Raw genomic sequence first — 19,485 nt, 5'->3', positions numbered from 1 at the left:
AATTTCAACTTCTTTTCATTTATCCATATTTGCATATTTGCTAATTTGCAAATTAACATTGTCTACATCCACTACAAAAATGGTTTTTAATCTATCTGTATGATATGTTTGCAAGTGTCTATATAGTGTTGGTACTATAAAGACATTTTACAACTACGCTGGACCTCAAAATATGGGCTCCTTGCTTGATTTCATAACTCACAAAGTCCTTGGCGTTTCCACTGGCAGAATGCTGGGGTAAGAAGCTCCTCCCATTTCTCACTGCCTCCTCCAACTCTTAAAACCCTTCTGACTGCATAGGAGCACACAACCGACGATGCAAACCATTGTGTGTGAGAGACAGCGACAAAAAGGTAACAACAAAGGTAAGGATAACAGCTGGGGGAAGAAGCTGACAAGGAAACGCTCAGCTCTAAACTCTAAGGCTCTCAACTGCAGTGAACAGAACTGCAGATCTGGCTCATCTCCCCAGAACTTTGTCATTGAACCACTTGGCTTTGTTAAGTAGGTTGCTTTTAAATGTTGAACCAAGACTTTGTAAACAAGACTTGCAATAAAGCCCATGAGACTTTGGAATTTGACTACTGAGGTATTTTATTCCATTCCAGCTGGTTATTAAATTACCACTACGATAGCGTTTAAAGCCCATTACCTGACCACAACCTTACGACTCTCTTATCTTTTGCCCCACTGAAAGCCACTGACTGACCAACTCTGTGACAGGAGACCATGGCAAAGAAGGTGGCAGTGATTGGAGCTGGTGTCAGTGGACTGATCTCTCTGAAGTGCTGTGTGGATGAGGGACTCGAGCCCACCTGCTTTGAGAGGACCGAAGATATTGGAGGACTGTGGAGGTTCAAAGTATGTGAGATCTTCTTGTTTCTTGCACAGGTTGTGCTGCTATTACAGGGGGAAGCATAGCTACTGATGAGCCTTATTGAGGGATTCCCTAAGCAACTTTTATCAGATTTACTTCATGCAGCTATACAGGAGCTGAAGAAATAGGCTAGCATCTCTCCCAGGTCATTACTATTCTAACACATACGTGGCAACACCAGGCATGTGGAGGATCTCTTCTTATGCCTCTATCTTGCAGCCCACTATTTTGGTCATTCTCCAAGTAATATGCTAGTATTAGAGAACTTACAAAAAAGAAGTGACAGGAATTCTTTTCAAGACACCACTTCTATTCCAATCATTGAGCAAATGCTTTTTTAGAAAGTGTGCTCTTATTACTAATGATTTTTACTTTTCTCTGACAAAGAGACCTTGTTTGCTTAGCTTTACTGATGACACTCTAGTATTACTGCTGGGAAACTCTTTAACTATACTATTAATATACTCTATTCATTCAATTCATGCTATTAGCCAAATATAAATATTGGTAATGCTAGCTGTCCTTCAGAATTTGTATAAAAATTAGAAAAATACATAGAGAGCCATAAAGATTTATAATTATTCCTCCCCAATTTTTTTGAATGAGTACTAGCTTACCACCTTCTAGGTGTGAGATCTTTGGCAAATTATTTACATCCTGTGTCTTAGTTTTCTCAGCTGTAGAATAAAGATATTAACAGAAAAATGTAATTATCTCAGTGCTATTTTAAAGATTAAGGGAGATCATTCATATCAAAAACTTATAATAGAGTACAATAAATGTAGCTACCATAACTATGTATTTTATAGACAAACAAATAGAAACAGAGAGGGTAAATGATGTGATCACGGTCACATAGCTGGAGGAACTGGCATTCAAACCTGGGTCTCCGTGACTCCTAAGCAGCTAAATCCCTACTTATACGTATGTCTTAATTTGCACTCTTGCCCAAACAAAACCTCAGCTCAGAACTGGAATGACAAGCTGAGGATTATGTATCAGGCACATTAAAATGAGGGATTAAAATAGGTGGGAACATCCCAAACAGGAGCAAACGGATTGAGAGCATGAAAAACAGACTTTCATATCGGCAGAGACCATCTGAAGTGCCCTTTCTGCAAACGGACCGATTAAGGGGATGGGGAGGACATCCAGCAAACTGGACATCCAGTTCAAACTGAATTTTATGCCAGAGGAGATTTTTTTTTCCACATTGGGTTTCTCAAAGGGATCTGACTATAGGACATACCTGGGGGTTTCTTAAAATACTAAATTTTGAACACCAGCCCAGACTACCTTAATCAAAATCTTCTGAGCGGGGAGGACCCTATTCTTAACAAGAGTCTCTAATGAATCCCATGATGAGACAAGTTTTGCAAATATTGCACAAATGCTAAATTTTTTAAATCTGTTCAATTCAGTGATCCAAGCACAGCCAGAACTAAGATGGAAAAATTGATACTTGTTACAGAACAGGTAACTTTGCAGAGAGGAAACTGGAAAAACAGCTGAATCACATTCATTTTTTATGAGCATCTGCTCATTAAAATCAATGTAGCTTTTCTTAAGCAGGTGAACATTCCTGTTTTAACCAAAGATGTGCTATTTTTGTCCACTCTCAGTTCATGTGGAGATCCCATTTGGGGTTCTACCCCCCAGGTAGATTTTTTACCCTAAGGAAGAATGCAAAATTATAACAAATTTCTATTTAATAATAAATTTGTCATTGTTTTGTTTTATTACCTGACTTGGGATTTAAAATCAAAGAGTCAGTGTCCCTTACTTAATTATCATTAGTTTGGCAGCAGAAAAATGAGAGCTTTTTTTAGTGATCTGTCAAAAAATATGACTTGGTGAACTCTAGGAAGGTGCCCCAAAATATTTCTCCTGCTCTCCTATTCTGGTAGTAGAGATAACTTCCTATCAATTAAAAAAGTTAGACTAAAATGTAAATTAATTAAGTCTTCTATATAATAAAAGCCTAATATGCAAATCGACTGAACGGCAGAACAACCAGTGGAACGACCAGTCACTATGACATGCACTGACCACCAGAGGGCAGACACTCAACGCAGCAGCTGCCCCCAGGCTGCAGGCCCCAGGCCAGCCAAGGTGGGTGCCAGTGAGGGCCCCCCAATCACCCCGCCGGTCACCCCACAGATCGGCCCTGATCGCCAGCCAGGCCTAGGGACCCTACCCATGCAGGAATTTCATGCACCAGGCCTCTAGTTAGGTATAAGATAGTTAAATACATAAATCCATGGGAGCTGTAATAATGTCACATTTCAAACCTGGCTTACAACTATATTCAATACAGAAATGTAAACAATTTTCTCTAACCAAAAAAGACAAGGCATCTCTCCGCAGAGTGAAACATACAATGGACAAAATTTCAGAAGCCAGTGAGGCCAGTGAGGCTCTTGATTACCGGGAGACTGGAGTGCCAAAGGGAGGCGGTACGAAAAAGGAGGCTGAGGCCTCCACACCACTCCAAGACACTCCTCCATCCAAAATCAGTTTTGTAAACTGATTATTCTTTAATTTCCATACTTACACAATCCTTCTACAATTACATACCACATTTAGTGGTGACAAGTTAAAACAAAATTTAAGAATCCTTGTCCCACCAGGTCATTGTGGCTCAGGGGTTAAGTGCTGACCCATGAACCAAGAAGTCACACTTTGATTCCCAGTCAGGGCATATGCCCCAGTTGCAGACTCCATCCTCAGTAGGGGGTGTGCAGGAGGCAGCCAATAGTTGATTCTCTCTTGACACTGCTATTTCTAACTCTCTCTCCCTCTCCCTTCCTCTCTCTGAAATCAATAAAAACATATTTTTTAAAAAGAATCCTTGTCCCATGCCCTGCTCAGAGAGTGCTGAATCTTTTAAAACAGCGGTTCTCAACCTGTGGGTCGCGACCCCTTTGGGGGTCTAATGACCCTTTCACAAGGGTCGCCTAAGACCATCGGAAAACACATATAATTACATATTGTTTTATGATTAATCACTATGCTTTAATTATGTTCAATTTGTAACAATGAAATTGGGGGTCACCACAACATGAGGAACTGTATTAAAGGGCTGCAGCATTAGGAAGGTTGAGAACCACTGTTCTAAAAGGTTCTTCAATACCCTCTAGTGGCAGCTTTGGAACATGGAGAAGATGGGTAAATAATATATTTCTAGCACTTTTTCCAACAAGGGGAAGCACTCATCCCATGCAGCATCTCATTTTTCTTCACAATGCTTCTAGGAAGTAGGTATTATGATTATTTTCACATGGAAAGAGGAAACTGAGATTTAGGATACGCAACTTGCCCAGAAGAACACTGGTGGTGGGAAAACAACAAAAGTGAAGGTCTGTAAGATTCCTGACCCCCTCACACTTAGTAATCTTACTGAGGTATTAAAAGACGAAAGCATAATCGTCCTTCAGCCATTAACCTGCTCTGCCTCCTTTATTGTTCCTAATAATTGTGCTCACAGGAAGTTAGCAATATAGTACATTACTTTTGTGCATGTGTTTTTTTTAACATTTGGACATAATTATCATTTCCCAGTTACATATACAGCATAAGGATGAGGAGTACCAATCCCCATGCAGTCAAAATTCACATATAAGTTTTAACTCCCCCAAAACTTACTTTCTAATAGCCTACTGTTGACCGGAAAGCTTTGCCAGTAACATAAACAGTCAATTAATACATATTTTATATATGTATGCATTGTGTACTGTATTCTTATAATAAACTAAACTAGAGAAAAGCTAATGTTATTAAGAAAATCATAAGGAAGAGAAAACACATTTACAGTACTGAATGTATTTATTGAAAACATTGACGTATAAATGGATGCAACCTGAAACATCGCTGTTAGGTCTGATCAAATAATTGAATCGATGCCCCCTCCCCTGGGAACTGATCTTTAAGCCACTTCACAAGGGACATTCCACTTGCTAAAACCATTATCTCTCCCCTCCGGACTTTCCCAGAATCCAGACCTGCACAGAGAATTCTCCACCCAGAAAAAGCCCGCCTACAGTCCTTTAAAAACCTCTGACTCCCTGTCTTTGGATGCTGGTGCCATTTGGGGGCTCAGCCCAGCTGGTATCCAGATGGCCTAATAAATTCATAATTCTTTACCCCTTTTGGCCACGTGTGTTCCTTCTTTGGTGACCCTAACAATCACTTTCTGTCTTAAAATGTGACTCCCTCAAGATCCAATAGGCCAAACCAATTTGAAAAAGTATTGTGATGTCATCATCAATTCCCTGACAAACTACAAAAGTAAAGCCCCCAAAGGAGAGCCTTGCCCCAGCTCTGAAATTATTGGAGGAGCCCAGACATCAGAATTGGTTCTTCTCGTCGCTTAAAATTGACCTGACAGAGAAGCCAACCACATTTTAAAGCCAACTTATTGGCACTTAAAAATATCCAAAATGGTGGCTCTAGTATAACAGTCCACCTTAGTTTAAACCCTAACTGGATTAGTAGTAAAAACTCTAGTGCGCTGTAATAATAGCAACAGAGGCAAACATGCATTGAGCACTCATTAGCACCAGGCATCATGCTAAGCACCCTAATCTCATTTAAAACCTCATAACAATTGTGTAATGTCAGGATTACTAATGAATCCCATTTTACAGGGGGGAAAATGAGGAAACTGACTTATGTAATTTGCTCACAGTTAAAAAGCCATTAAAGATCACAGAATTAGGTTATCAACCCAGTGTAACTCCAGAGCCTTTGTGTTTAACTCTATTCTATACTACTTATAAAATTATCTGATCTTGAGGGGAAAACATTTTTATTTTTGCTTTATGAAATATTTCTGATTTTGAGAACTCGGTTGGATAAGAAACTCAGATATTCAGTCTTGCCAAGAATATTGTGTTAAATCATGCTGAGCCTTCCAGAAATATTTTACACAATCAGTTTGACTCCAGGATTATGCCATTTGAAGCCAGTGGTCAAAAATAGAAATAGCCAGAGGTTTTTAAAAGACTCTAGGCGGGCTTTTTCTGGGCGAAGAATTCTCTGTGCAGGTCCAGATTCTGATTTATCATTCATCCAGTTCAGATTATTAAATCTTTGTATATGAAGCAGAAACTATTTCATATTTTAATACAAACTCCCTTCACATTCTAATACGTACAGTTTACAATAACATCATACCAAACCCCTAATCATCTAGAAAACTGGCATACCCTCATCAGGCTAGTTTTTACCAAGCCACTTGAAAGTGCAACAAAGTTATAATCTGAGCCTTGATTCTGGAACTGAATATATTTTAGAAGATCAAACTTTTTGGCAAAATTAATGTAGAGCCAAATTGGTGTGGCTCAGTGGTTGAGCATGGGACCTATGAACCAGGAGGTCACAGCTCGATTACTGGTCAGGGCACAATCCCTAGGGTAGGGCATGCAGGAGGCAGCCGATCAATGATTCTGTCTCATCATTGATGTTTCTATCTCTCTCTCCTCTACCTTCCTCTCTGAAATATATTTTTAAAATAATAATAATATCTAGAAAATATAAACACATTGCTCATTATAAAAGGCATTTGACTCCTAGCTTGAGTTGGCCTGAGTGGGTAGGTGGGTGGATGGATGGATGGATGGATGGATGGATAGATGGATGGATGGATGGATAAATGGATGGAAAAGAAAGAGAGATAAGGAATGTGTGAGGCAAGAGGATCTTTACAAACTTAGACCCACATTTAGCAAGGATTCTACATACTGCTCTTAAATGACACGATCTGAGAGCAAATATAGTTTTAGCTTTGGTGTCTCATGTTGAAACTAATAATCCCTGTGAAGCACAATACATATAAAGAGCAGGCTCCTTCTGTCATGTATAAAAGAGTTGAGATCCCACAGTTTACTTTTTCTTAACTCTTTGAAAGTGAAGAATAGCATGAAAAAATAACGTGGAGTCATTACAGTCAAGTTGCTAAATTACCAAAATCAAGTAGGTTGAGGAATGAGGAAACAATTCTGTTCTTGTTTAACTAGCCTGGGAACTTAAACTTTTTAACTTTCCAGTCCTGCGTCAATGCCTGGTTATACATTAAACCTCTAGACAACCCTCTGGTTACCCCCTAAAGGACTAAGGAAAAAATGTTCATGTATCCAGACCACCTGACATCCATTATCCAGAGCACTGGTCTTCTAGAGAATTACCATCTTGGATCAATCCAGAGGCTAAGAATGCAAGACTGATTCTTCCCAAGAATGTACTTTTTACTCTAAGAACTCATAGCTTTTCTTTCTTCTTTGGAACACTCTGGGCATTACCTAGTTGTGTTTCCGATTTGCAAACTCTAAGACCCTTGAAAAATCTTTATCATGTATTTCTAGCAAAGCCTCCAGACTTCTTTTGAGTTTGTCTGACAAAATCAAGTACAACTTCTTGTACAGAAAATGTCAGAAAACTCAGGTGTGATAGTGAGTGTGCCTGTGTCAATATGTTAGAGCAGCTATGCTAGGTACCTTTCTTATAATGCAATGAGAAGTGAGCTGAAACTGATGGTTTTGTTGATGCTCATAGCTTCCTCAATAACAACAGACACAGTCATTGAACAGCTAATACCCCCAATTTTAGCAGCTGAGGGTATTCATTTTAATTGAATGAGTACTATTATGTTCTCTGACCAATGTTTCACAATTTATTGGTTCTTAAAGAGGTGGACGGTGTATAGCCTCCCCAGGGGAAATTTCAGAAAGGGTTGGTTGTCACAATAGCTGACATTAAAAAGGTAGAGACCTGGGGTGCTAAATATGACCAAAGAAGGATGGTTCCCACTCCCAAGCCCACCAAATGGCAGTAGCCCCTCCAGTGAGCCACACACTGAAAGGCGCCACCTGGGGCCTACCACACAGGATGATGGACATGTATACTGCACCCAAAGGGATCACATCACCCAGGGGTCAGATTTGGAAGAAGACTAGGAAACCAAGGGAATTTTAAAATGCATGATTATCATTTTTATTTGATCTTTTAGGAAAATGTGGAAGATGGCCGAGCGAGTATCTACCAATCTGTCATCACCAACACCAGCAAAGAAATGTCCTGTTTCAGTGACTTTCCAATGCCTGAAGATTTCCCAAACTTCCTGCACAATTCTAAGCTCCTGGAGTATTTCAGAATCTTTGCCAAAAAGTTTGATCTTCTAAAATATATTCAGTTCCAGGTATTGTATTTTGGGGGGAATTGTTTTCTCTACATTAGTTCACATCACATTTAAATAGAGAAGTTACTCTGATAATGAAAGAGATAGTGGATAAAACAAAGTATTGCAATCCAATTATTTCTGAAAGATGAGAGCATAATAGAAAACCCAAAAAGAATGTCATTACCCTGATGCTATAAATTGTACACATTAACAGAAGAGGAAGATCATCTGTTAAAAGTAAAGGTTTGCAAAGGACTTGTATGCATGCATATAAGCATAACCAATGGACATAAGACACTGGGGGATAGGGGAGGCGAGGGGACTGTCAAGGGGGGGGGGGAAGAACACATATGTAATACCCTTTGTAATACTTTAAGCAATAAAAAAAATTAATTAATTAATTAATTAATTAAAAAAAAATAAAGGTTTGAATGATGATGATAATGATAGGGAAACTGCATTTAAACTAATATTTGTAACCACTGAAGAATCCTATCCTCATTTCCCTTTAAAAAAAAAAAAAAAAAAAAACATGGAAAAAAAACAAATAATCAACAATAAAAACACCAATATCTCACTTAACATGCTGAATTTTTATCAATAACCTACACTCTGAAAACTACTAACTGTGCCTAGGAAATAAAGTTTAAATTGCATCTCTAAATACATAACTCCTAATGGAGCTTAGGATTTTTTTAAACACATCTCAGTTTCTCAGTAATTTTAGTTTTGCTCCAGGTTTGTATTATATTAATTTATAATAGTTGACTTTGGTGAAAATCTGTATTTGTAAGCACTATTAAAATGTCCATACCAGGCCGGTGTGGCTTAGTGGTTGAATGCTGACCTATGAACTAGGAGTTCACGGTTCAATTCCCAGTCAAGGCACATGCCTGGATTGCGGGTTCAATCCCCAGTGTGGGCGTGTAGGAGGTAGCCAATCAATGCTTCTCTCTCATCATTGATGTTTCTCTCTCTTCCTCTCCCTTCCTCTCTGAAATTAATAAAAATATATTTTTTTAAAATATCCAGTCCCATCTAATGTAGTTTTTCCCAAATTCCTGGTAGATCCATCCTATAAATGACAGACCCTTTATATCAGAAGCTTTTATAGATCTTTGTCTACTTAGCTACCAATTTATTTAATAGATGTATTGCCCTTTCATAACATGTAATTTATATTCTCTTTTTGTTGTTGTTAATCCTCACCTGAGGCTATTTTTTTTTCATTGATTTTTAGAGAGGAGGAGGAGGAGGAGGAGGAGGAGGAGGAGGAGGAGGAGAAGGAGGAGGAGAAGGAGGGAGGGAGGGAGGGAAGGAGGGAGGGAGAGAGAGAGAGAAAGTGAGAGAGAGAGAGAGAGAGAGAGAGAGAGAGAGAGAGAGAGAGAGAAGCATCGATGTAAGAGAGACACATTCATCAATTGCCTCCTGCACTCATCCCAACTGGGGGTGGGGATCAAACCTCTAACCCAGGTACATGCCCTTGACCGAGAATCAAATCCATGACCCTTTGGTGTGTGGGCCAACCAACACTCTAACCACTGAACACACCGGCCAGAACAATAGTCTCTATTCTTTTAAAGATCATGTTAGAGTTGCAAGGAAACTAGTTTTCTTGTTCACTGTGTCACCGCTGCACTTGTTTTCTGGAGGCTGGAGAGGAGTTAGGAAAATGCATTTCCGTGTATTGGTCTCTGAGTTGGTATAAGCCCTAAGATGTTAGGGCTCAAATCAAAATGTAAATGACTCTTGCATGTCTAATCACCTTCCGAGTGATACTGAAGGTGTTGGTCCTCAAACCGCATTTTGAATAGCAAGAACCCACAGGACTTTAGCTAGTATACTACTCTGGACTACAAATCTGAAATCTTTACTCTCTGCTGAAAATGCCCAGACGTTTTATAGTACTTTCGTAAGCTTTATACTAATATTCCATATACATTTTTAAAATTTGAAGTCTCAAAAATTAGCAATGTTACATTTTGAAAAATATCTGAAAATGTGAAAAGCATGCATAAGAGACTCAAATACTTGCAAACAAGAGAAGTATGCCACTCCTCTGAAAGTGAGAAAAGCTTTGCTTCCATTTGACATTGTTCTTAAATACATCAGACATACAACCTTCATAAGCACTTTTAAAAACTCACAGACCTCCAGACAGTAAGCTACATTTTAAAAAATCAATGAACCAATAAATTATTTCATCCAAATGAGATCATGAACAGTATTGCTATCATGATTGTCCCTGTTCTAAAAATATAAAATATACCATTCACAGAGTGCTGACAATATGCCAGTCGCTATGCAAATCACTTCCCATGAAACATTTTCTCTAGCACAGTGTCTGCACAGAAGTGGACACATGAAAGGTTCTTGATAAATATTATGTGATCACTTGAATGATAAACATGGATTTTGCCCAGAGCTTACCAGCCACGCCTGCATCTCACTCCAGTTCTCATTCAGTCAGCTGAGTGGGGCCTCTCGCGCAAAGCAGCATGTCCTTAGTTGGTATCTCCCTGCCAAAGAAGAATGAGAAGGCTGAGTTTAGCAGTCTTTGCCTTAACTGGCTTGAAATGGATTCAAATGGAACCTAAATTGTATCAAACATTGCATTCCGCTCATCCCCACTCCTCAGGGCACTGGACAAGGCCCCTATATGCCAGATTAATTCTCAATGATGCCTTTCTATGTTCATTTAAGACAACTGTCCTCAGCGTGAAAAGATGCCCGGATTTCTCATCCTCTGGCCAATGGGAGGTTGTCACCGAGAGCAAAGGCAAGGAGCAAAGTGCCATCTTCGATGCAATTATGGTTTGCAGTGGCCATCACATCCTCCCTCGCATCCCACTGGAGTCATTTCCAGGTGAGGCCTAGGGGATGCCCAACTTTTCAGAGCAGGTGTCCAGATACTTTCTATGCAGTTTGGAATGATCATCTTTGTTTCTGTTACACAAGAATCCACCTAACCTTCTCCAAAGTCAAGATGTCAGAGAATTCATATCCACATTGCCTCCGTGTTGGAGAGGCCCATTTAGCCATGTGCCTGCTTTGGCCTTTTTCTATCCTGCTAAACAGCTGTGACTTTGTTCTGTCCCTGGAGCCTTTTCTGCAGAACCATGCCCATGGACAGAGTTAGTGGGGAAAGTTCCTGGAAATTTTGGTCCTGGATCATATGCTTAACCTAACATTTCTTATATGCTTTATACTTTGAGTTTATCAATTGGCCTTGCTATTATAACTCCCCTAAGAGAGAAAGAGGCAAAAGAAATGATTAACCCCAGGAAGGAAAAGTTGACAATGCAGTTTTCTTGAAATTAATTTGACATAGTTGACAGGCTTCTCTCTTTTTCCTCCTGAAGGTATAGAGAGGTTCAAAGGCCAGTATTTTCACAGCCGCCAATACAAGAACCCAGACGGATTTGAGGGGAAGCGAGTCCTGGTGATTGGAATAGGAAACTCAGCCTCAGATATTGCCGTTGAGCTGAGCAAGAAGGCTTCTCAGGTGCAAAGCTCTCTGCTTACCTTTTACCTTGGAGGAGAGGAGAGGGGAGGGGAGGGGAGGGGAGGGGAGGGGAGGGGAGGGGAGGGGAGGGGAGGGGAGGGGAGGGGAGGGGAGGGGAGAGGAGGCACATTGGAAAATCTGAGCCATGTAATCAAGGCTCCATTACTCCTTAACTGGTTGGTTGGTTTCTCCATTGATTCATGTGGCATCAGAAAATCCGTATGTCAAGAAGCCACAGTTTACCTCCCAGCTCTGCCACTATCAGCTATGTAACGTAGGCTGAGTCATTTCACTTCTCTGGGCTACAGTTCTCTCATTTTGTAAATGGGAAGTTTTGACCAGATGACTTTCAGCCTAATAAGCCTTGTTTCCACCCAGGGGCCTTAGTGAAAAGCTGACCTGTTCATATATGGGGCGGGGGCATTTAGAAATTTAGTGTACATTTGAATTATATTTGATATGTAAATAATCCTCAGTTATCCAAAGATTATGAAAAAAAAGATTAAATAGTCAATAAGACTCCTAACCAAGATCATAGACATGTAAGGTGCACACTAAGCCCTTCCAACCACTTTTATCTTTGTACCTGCTCAGGAATGACACAACTGAGCTGTGAAGGAGTCAAACATTACAAGATGTAGATAATGCTGACATCGATGATTGGGAATAACAGAAAATAAATCCCTTCCAGTAGGACAGTCCTAGGCAAAGATGGGAAAATAGCTAGGGTTCCTCTCCCCAAAGCATTCCCTCCCAACAGGGCCTGGGCCCAGGAGCCCTATCACTTGTCCACTAGCCTCCTCAGCTTGGCTTCTTCTGGCTACACTGGACTTACATACCTATGTCCACAACCAGCAAAACTGTCCTGTTCTGAGTCTCATACTTTCAGGGCTTGAGATGCCAGGTAGCAAACATGATAAACAAGCATGGTGTATCCCCAGATTAATGAAGGGTTTACACTGGAACCTGTAAAAGTCACCTATCCAGTCAGTGCCAAGGAAGAAGGGGAGACAGTAAGTATTGGGAAAAGACACTCATGGAAATATTTCACAAGCTAAGGAGTTGAGGTCCTTCCCAGCAAAATTGGTCTCCAAATTCTTGTTTACTCCAGACATGTGGCACTACACAGAACTCCTCTCCTCCAGCCTAAATTTGCAAAGTAATAATAGCTAGCAGACAATAGTTTAAGTACTTTATTTATACCACCTGATTTAACCTGCATAATAATCCCATGAGGCAGGTACTATTAATATCCCCATTTTACAGAAAGAAAAACTGAGGCACGGAGAGGTTGAAATAACTTGCCCAAGGCAACACAGCCTGTACGTGGTGGGGCTGGGATTCAAACCTAGGGAGTCTAGATGCAGAGTCCTGGATCTGGAGTCAATGATCATAAACACTTAAGTGAACTGGTTTTCTTACACATGAATCATAGTTAACTGTTTATCTGGGACCACCTTATACCTCAGAATTCATAGAATGTCAGGTAAAATTTTGAAAGCAATTCAAATATGCTTGGCAATGGGGGGGTGGGGTAACAGTAAGCAAGGTAAACCACCTATCTGGAAATATGTGTGTGTGTGTGTGTGTGTGTGTGTGTGTGTGTATATATATATATATATATATATATATATATATATATATAATTTCAAAATGAGAGAAATCTGAGTAAGCAAGGTAAAGAACATACCAGAAAGAAGACTCAGATGTGTATTTCAAAAGAATGGAAATCACAATATAATTCAGATTTTAACACTTAAAAATACATAACTGTTCTTTTAAGTGTGGGAGGAAGCTGACACCCCTTGGTATTCCCACTCTAGAGAAGTATAGATGTATGCATGTATGCCTATATAGTCATTGGTACCCTTGATAAATATTGTCTTGGTACCTTTCCTAGGATTTTAATTACTTTCCTTTACTACAAAAGAAATGTGGGCAGGTGGGAAGGTGAGAAGAGGGAAGGAGCACCAAACCACAACTGTAAATGTGGTAAAGACCTGTGGATTTTATGATTGGTATTAGCCCAAAGATTTTCTCATGTTTTCAGGAAAGTTCTCAAGACTGTTGTAGTCTTCCTCTATCAATGTGAACACCACTAGGTACTTCTTCTATGACAAAGTTGCCACAGAGCAGTGAAAACAAAATGGTACTTCACTTGGAAGTCAATCATCTTTAAGATAAAGCATTGCAGGAAATTCAGGGGCCATACATGTGATATTATCACCGACATAGCAGATTCCTCCCAAAAGGGACGATGCCCTAACATAAACTGTCTTTCTTTTTGCTTGCCAGGTGTTTATCAGCACCAGGCAAGGTTCCTGGGTCCTCAGCCGTATCTCTGACTGTGGCTATCCCTGGGACATGGTGTTCCACACCCGGTTTCGCTCCATGCTCCGAAATGTCCTGCCACGAGCAGTTCAAAAATGGATGTTGGAACGGCAGATGAATCAGTGGTTCCACCATGAAAATTATGGCCTTGAGCCTCAAAACAAGTAGAGTTATTTTGCTTTTTTTATGGTATACTCATTGGTAAGCAAGGTTGTTAGAGGTGCCTCTCTTCACAAAGGGCCAAAGTGCTAACATGGTAGCTCAAGCTACAACCCAACAGTATGGGTATGGTATAGGTTTTGGAGTTTGAATTCCAAAAGTTGTTCTGTATGCATTTTAAAAGTGAATACTTAAGAAGATCAAGTAGAAATGGTATGAGCTGCTCCAAAAAAGCAAAAGTAGGTCATGGAAAGAACTTTCTATTACCCAGAGCTGTCCAACGTCAGAAAGGCTGCTTAATGAGATTGTGACCTTCTTTTCAGAGGGTTGTGGTAGGAAACGTGTATCAGAGTCTCCATTCAATTATTTATGTTCTGCTAACTCTGTGTATCATGGGGGTTCTTCCCATGGGCAGCTTTGAGAACATAATCACTGTCTCTTTGCAAAAAAAAAAAAATCTCTGTTCATCTCAAAGTTATACATCACCGAACTTAACTCAAGCAAACATTATAGATGTTTATGTTTCTTTAGTTAATAACAGGCTCCTCCCCTTAAAAGGCAACACAGAAGAGCTTTAGACTCTTTCAACAAATGCTATGTGACTGCTGTATGCTGCGATCTGAGATCTGTAGCATGTATTGCCTTAAACCTACAAGAAAGAGAATTTAAGAAATATAAGCAGACTTTGCTTCACTGCCCATGCTATCACATATGGAGATTTCATGAATAGTTGAGATTAGCAACTATCCCCAATATAATTCTACGCATTAATTTTCATACTGATTCCTTACTGATTTTTTTATTTTTCACTTTTTTTCCTCTCATGATTCCTTACTAATTTTTAAAACTAATGGGAATTTAATATGTTTTCCCTTTTTACTTATGATCAGATAGAGATTAAATGGAACAGCAAGATAATTAAAGGTAGATAACATAAAAGAATGTTAGAGCCCTAGCCGGTTTGGGCTCAGTGGAGAGTTGGCCTGTGGACTGAAAGGTCCCAGATTCAATTCTGGCCAAGGGCACATGCCTGGGTTGTGGGCTTGATCCCCAGTGGGGGGAATGCAGGAGGCAGCTGATCAATGATTCTCTCTCATCATTAATGTTTCTATCTCTATCCCTCTCCCTGCCGCTCTGAAATCAATAAAAATATATTTTTTCAATAAAGAATGTTAGAAACATCCATGGGCTAATAACCACTAGAATACTCAGCGAATGACCATAGGCACCTGCATTTTGTATAAGCCCTTGGGATGCTTTCATTTTTTGAAATATCTTTTACCCCTATCACCCATATGTTTCCCCTTCGTTAAGGGAGAGATTTGTGACATGAAAATAAAGTCAGTTAGTAAATTTGGGGTGAAGCCAACTAATCAAGTTAGAACGTTTTATGGATATTTGAGAAACCTCTTTATTTTCAGAGCCAAACCCACAAAATATCAAGACAGTTCAAGACTCCTCATTAAATGCTCCTTCTGAGTGTTTTCTTCTGTGTGTTTCAGATACCTGATGAAAGAACCTGTACTAAATGATGACCTTCCAAGTCGTATACTCTATGGAGCCATCAGGGTGAAATCAAGAGTGACAGAGCTCACGGAAACTTCTGCCATCTTTGAGGATGGGACAGTGGAAGAGGACATTGATGTCATTGTCTTTGCAACAGGATATACATTCTCTTTTCCCTTCCTGGAAGACTCACTTGTGAAAGTAGAGGATAATATGGTCTCGCTATATAAATACATGTTTCCTCCTCACCTGGAGAAGGCAACCCTTGTCTGCATTGGTCTCATCCAGCCCCTAGGTTCCATTTTCCCAACTGTCGAACTTCAAGCTCGTTGGGTGACGAGAGTTTTCAAAGGTAAGTTTTCAAAGGCTGAGGTCTCAGACCTGGTAGAGTCTGCTCAATAATGAGTTTAGACAAGATCATCGCCAATCTTGGCTGCTCTCTTAAGATTTACATCCTAAAAAGTTAGTGGAGATGTCATAAAATAACAAATACAAAGATATAATAATAAACATCTGTAATCATTCCTTTAATATATTAGAAAAGTTCTGTGAATTTTGGATGTGAGGGTGATCTGGCTGCGACATCTGTCACCCCATTGATCGCCAGGGTTAATTCCGCTGATCTGGCTGGCTAGGAGGGTGTCCCCCTCCTCCCTCACTGATGTATGTGCATCCCTATGAAGCTACGCGTGCTGGGTCAAAGAGGACGACCTTCCCCCAAAAGGAGAGGACTGGTCTTCGGTCAAGGGTATAGGAGTAGCTGAGCTCCCCTGCTAGAACCTCCAAACCAACCCACTACTTAAACCAGCCTTTTGTATTCTAGGCTTGTGTACCTTGCCCTCAGAGAGGGCTATGATGGAAGACATTATCAAGAGGAACAAAAACAGAATTGACCTGTAAGAATGTTTTTTTAATCTTTACCTAGAACAGTGTTTCTCAAAGCACAGTGAGTACTCTACCCACCTGTGAGAACTAACTAGCTGTTCATTAAAAATGCAAATTCTAAGGCCACAGCCCAGACCAACTGAATCGGAATCTCTGGATGAGACTGGACGTTTGTGTTTTTTGAGTTCTTCCTAGGTGATTCTTATCTATAGTAGTTGAACAACTAACTACTTAAAGACAGGAATTTTACCAAATCAGAACATTTTCCCTTGACTGAATTTCATTTGTTTTGTATGATGCGCATATTAAATTCCATGTCTTCTCAGGCCACTCACACTCTGTGTTTAGAGAGGGAATGGTGTTAATATAAGAAACATTCAAACCTTTGAAGAATTTTTGTGAGTTTATTTGAGCTAAACTATTGACAACTGCCAGGAAGCAGAATCTCAACAGATTGAGATACTGCTTGGGAGAATGGCAGTTTTGTACCTTATTTTATACATTACAATCAAAAGAGGAGACAATAAAAAATGCATGTGAGTTACATGAAATCTATTGGTGATAGATTAAGGAGGTGGGAGAAAGCAAAGGGGGGGATTTCTGTGATTGGATAAAAAGTAAAATGACAGACACATACATGTGTGAAATGAAGGTTCGAGGATTACTACTTTGTGACTGAAGTGAAAGGAGGTTCAAGTGGGTTGAGTCCCCTTGGGAAGTTGACTTGGAGCCTTATATGACATGAAGGGGTTATCTCATGTTCAAATGCTCATTCAGCTAACACTTACTGAGCATCATATGCCAGCCAGAGTGCCAGGGACTCTACTAATTTAACAAGCAAATATCAAGTGTCTCCTCTGTGCTTGCACTGGGCTAGGCTTTCATCTGTGTGTTACCTCATCAGTCTTGACAACAATCCTGACTAGTTGGTACTTTGCTTAGTAAATACCAAATCATCATCATGATTATAAATGTTGTCAATTCCTCGAAGTCCCATGTATTTTACAGTCTATGGCCAATCTGAAATATAGGCTCTTTATTTTAGTCTATAGTCAATCTGAAATACAGGCCTCCTGATGGGATAAACCAACACTTTCCATTTATTTGTTCACTCATTCCTTCACCCTGTCAATAGCTATCGAATGCCTTCTGTTCTTATATAACTTTGAACATCTTGTGAATCCGCCCTTCTCACTTTCTTCATTCAGGTTTGGAGAGAGCCAGAGCCAGATTCTGCAGACCAATTACATCGATTACCTGGATGAGCTCGCCGAGGAGATAGGTGCGAAGCCAGACCCCCTCTCTCTCCTGTTCAAAGATCCTAAACTGGCTGTGAAACTCTATTTTGGACCCTGCAACTCCTATCAGTATCGCTTGGTGGGGCCTGGACGATGGGAAGGAGCCAAGAGTGCCATCCTCTCCCAGAAACAGAGGATGCTGACGCCTCTAAAGACGCGCACACTACAGCCGGCTTCTCACTTCCCAGTTTCCCTCCTGCTGAAAATCCTGGGGCTTCTTGCTGTTGTTTTGGCCTTTTTTTTCTAACTTCAGGGTACGAATCCATCAGCTTTTGGCTTTATTATCAGTCAGTACCAGTTAAAGAAAAAAAAAGACAGAAAGAAAAAATATTAAATATATATTCTAAAGTTCAGAGTTGAGAGGGAAGGAGTAAGAGAGGTAACTGTGGAGAATTAGCAGGATTAGGACTATGTATGAAACTAAAATAGTGCCATGAAATGTCTTTGCCGTTTCACTCTTCCCTCAAGTTATCTAGACTCTCCAAAAAGGACAATCAAATAATACGGGCTAAATAGTGTCGCCAGCCCTGATATAGGTAAGCTGTGCAGAAAATAGCAGAATTACACAGAATGAAGAGCAGGCCCCACTGTTTAAATCACTGGAAATTTTAAGTTACAGGTACATATTTCAATGCCTGTGTGATGTTCTGAACAGTCTTTCTATCCAGACTATTTGGTGACAAAGTTCTCAGACATTAGGTCACACTCCATTTGCTTGGTGGGGAAATCACTCAAAAATACTGGAGAAAAAAATGAAAATAGACTTTAAAGCCATGGCAATACTCAGGCAGCTCTAAGAGTCTCATATCGAAAACCAAGCATTTCTTATAATTCTTGTATTTTCTTATATTTTTTATATTTTTCTTATATGTTGACAGAAACACTGCTGTAAAATAAAAATAAACATCCCATGATAGTTATGTACTATATACTTAGTACTTATTATAGACTAGACATTGTGCTGTGTGCACATTATGTGTATTATATCATTTAATTCTCACAACAATTCCGGGAGACGGGTGCAGCTCTTACACCGAGTTAGCAGATATGAAATTGAGATTCATACCAATTGAGTGACATGCACAAGACCATACAGATGGTCTTACGATGAAGCTGGGATTAGAACCCAGATTTGCTTGGCCTCAGAACTAAAGACATAACCTTTCCCTATAATATACTTAATTACAAAAATCCCTAGTATTGATAAAGTACTGAGCAGTGTATATTATTTACGAACATATATATATATATTTTTGGAGGACAGCACTCCTTGTAAATATAATCCGATTATATTTGGTTTATAATTCAGCTAAACCTAAGAAGCATTGAAGTAATTTTACAGTGAAAGGTACCTATACAATAACATTTAAGATCATCATTGACATTTTGGAAAAACAATCATCAAGGAGGAAAAGTATATTTCCCAAGTAGATGAAAAGCATTATGAAAACTGAGTCTTGTATTTAGTTCTAACCTTACAGATAACCTAGGCAAAAAGCTAAATCATATGTAATATTTGTCATCTGATCAAAGGAAGCATACCAGTTTGTCAGGAAAGACAAACATTTTCTTGAAACTGAAGTCCAAAAAAGACCCAAGCAATTCAATGTCAACAGACATTGAGCAATAAACATCTGGTTATGAAACATGCACTGCACACCCACTGAGCTTTGGGAGATAAACTCTGCCATAGGCCCAGACCAAAGCCTTCAAAAAGAGGTAAAAGGTCAGAGGTTAAAGGATTTAG

At 39.7% G+C, this 19,485-nt stretch overlaps 1 protein-coding gene across 2 annotated transcripts; it reads left to right on the top strand.

Annotated features, from left to right (window-relative positions):
• The first annotated feature begins 235 nt into the window (after window positions 1–235).
• On the top strand, window positions 236–19,262 carry FMO2 (flavin containing dimethylaniline monoxygenase 2). 2 transcript variants are annotated; one of them, XM_036344231.1, is made up of 9 exons: window positions 236–365; window positions 724–861; window positions 7,884–8,072; window positions 10,758–10,920; window positions 11,417–11,559; window positions 13,855–14,054; window positions 15,552–15,907; window positions 16,379–16,451; window positions 17,649–19,262. In XM_036344231.1, the coding sequence occupies exons 2-9, from the start codon at window positions 730–732 to the stop codon at window positions 17,983–17,985; spliced, it is 1,593 nt and encodes a 530-aa protein (XP_036200124.1). In that variant the 5' UTR covers window positions 236–365; window positions 724–729; the 3' UTR covers window positions 17,986–19,262. The 2 variants fall into 2 exon arrangements, with proteins under 2 accessions (XP_036200124.1, XP_036200123.1); XM_036344230.1 differs by having other exon boundaries at window positions 272–365; window positions 698–861.
• The last annotated feature ends 223 nt before the right edge of the window (window positions 19,263–19,485 follow it).

Source organism: Myotis myotis, unplaced genomic scaffold (genome assembly GCF_014108235.1).
Source record: "Myotis myotis isolate mMyoMyo1 unplaced genomic scaffold, mMyoMyo1.p scaffold_m19_p_18, whole genome shotgun sequence".
Classification (NCBI taxonomy): Eukaryota; Metazoa; Chordata; class Mammalia; order Chiroptera; family Vespertilionidae; genus Myotis; species Myotis myotis.
Note: the sequence above shows the minus strand (reverse complement) of the source record. Positions and strands in the feature narration are given on the sequence as shown.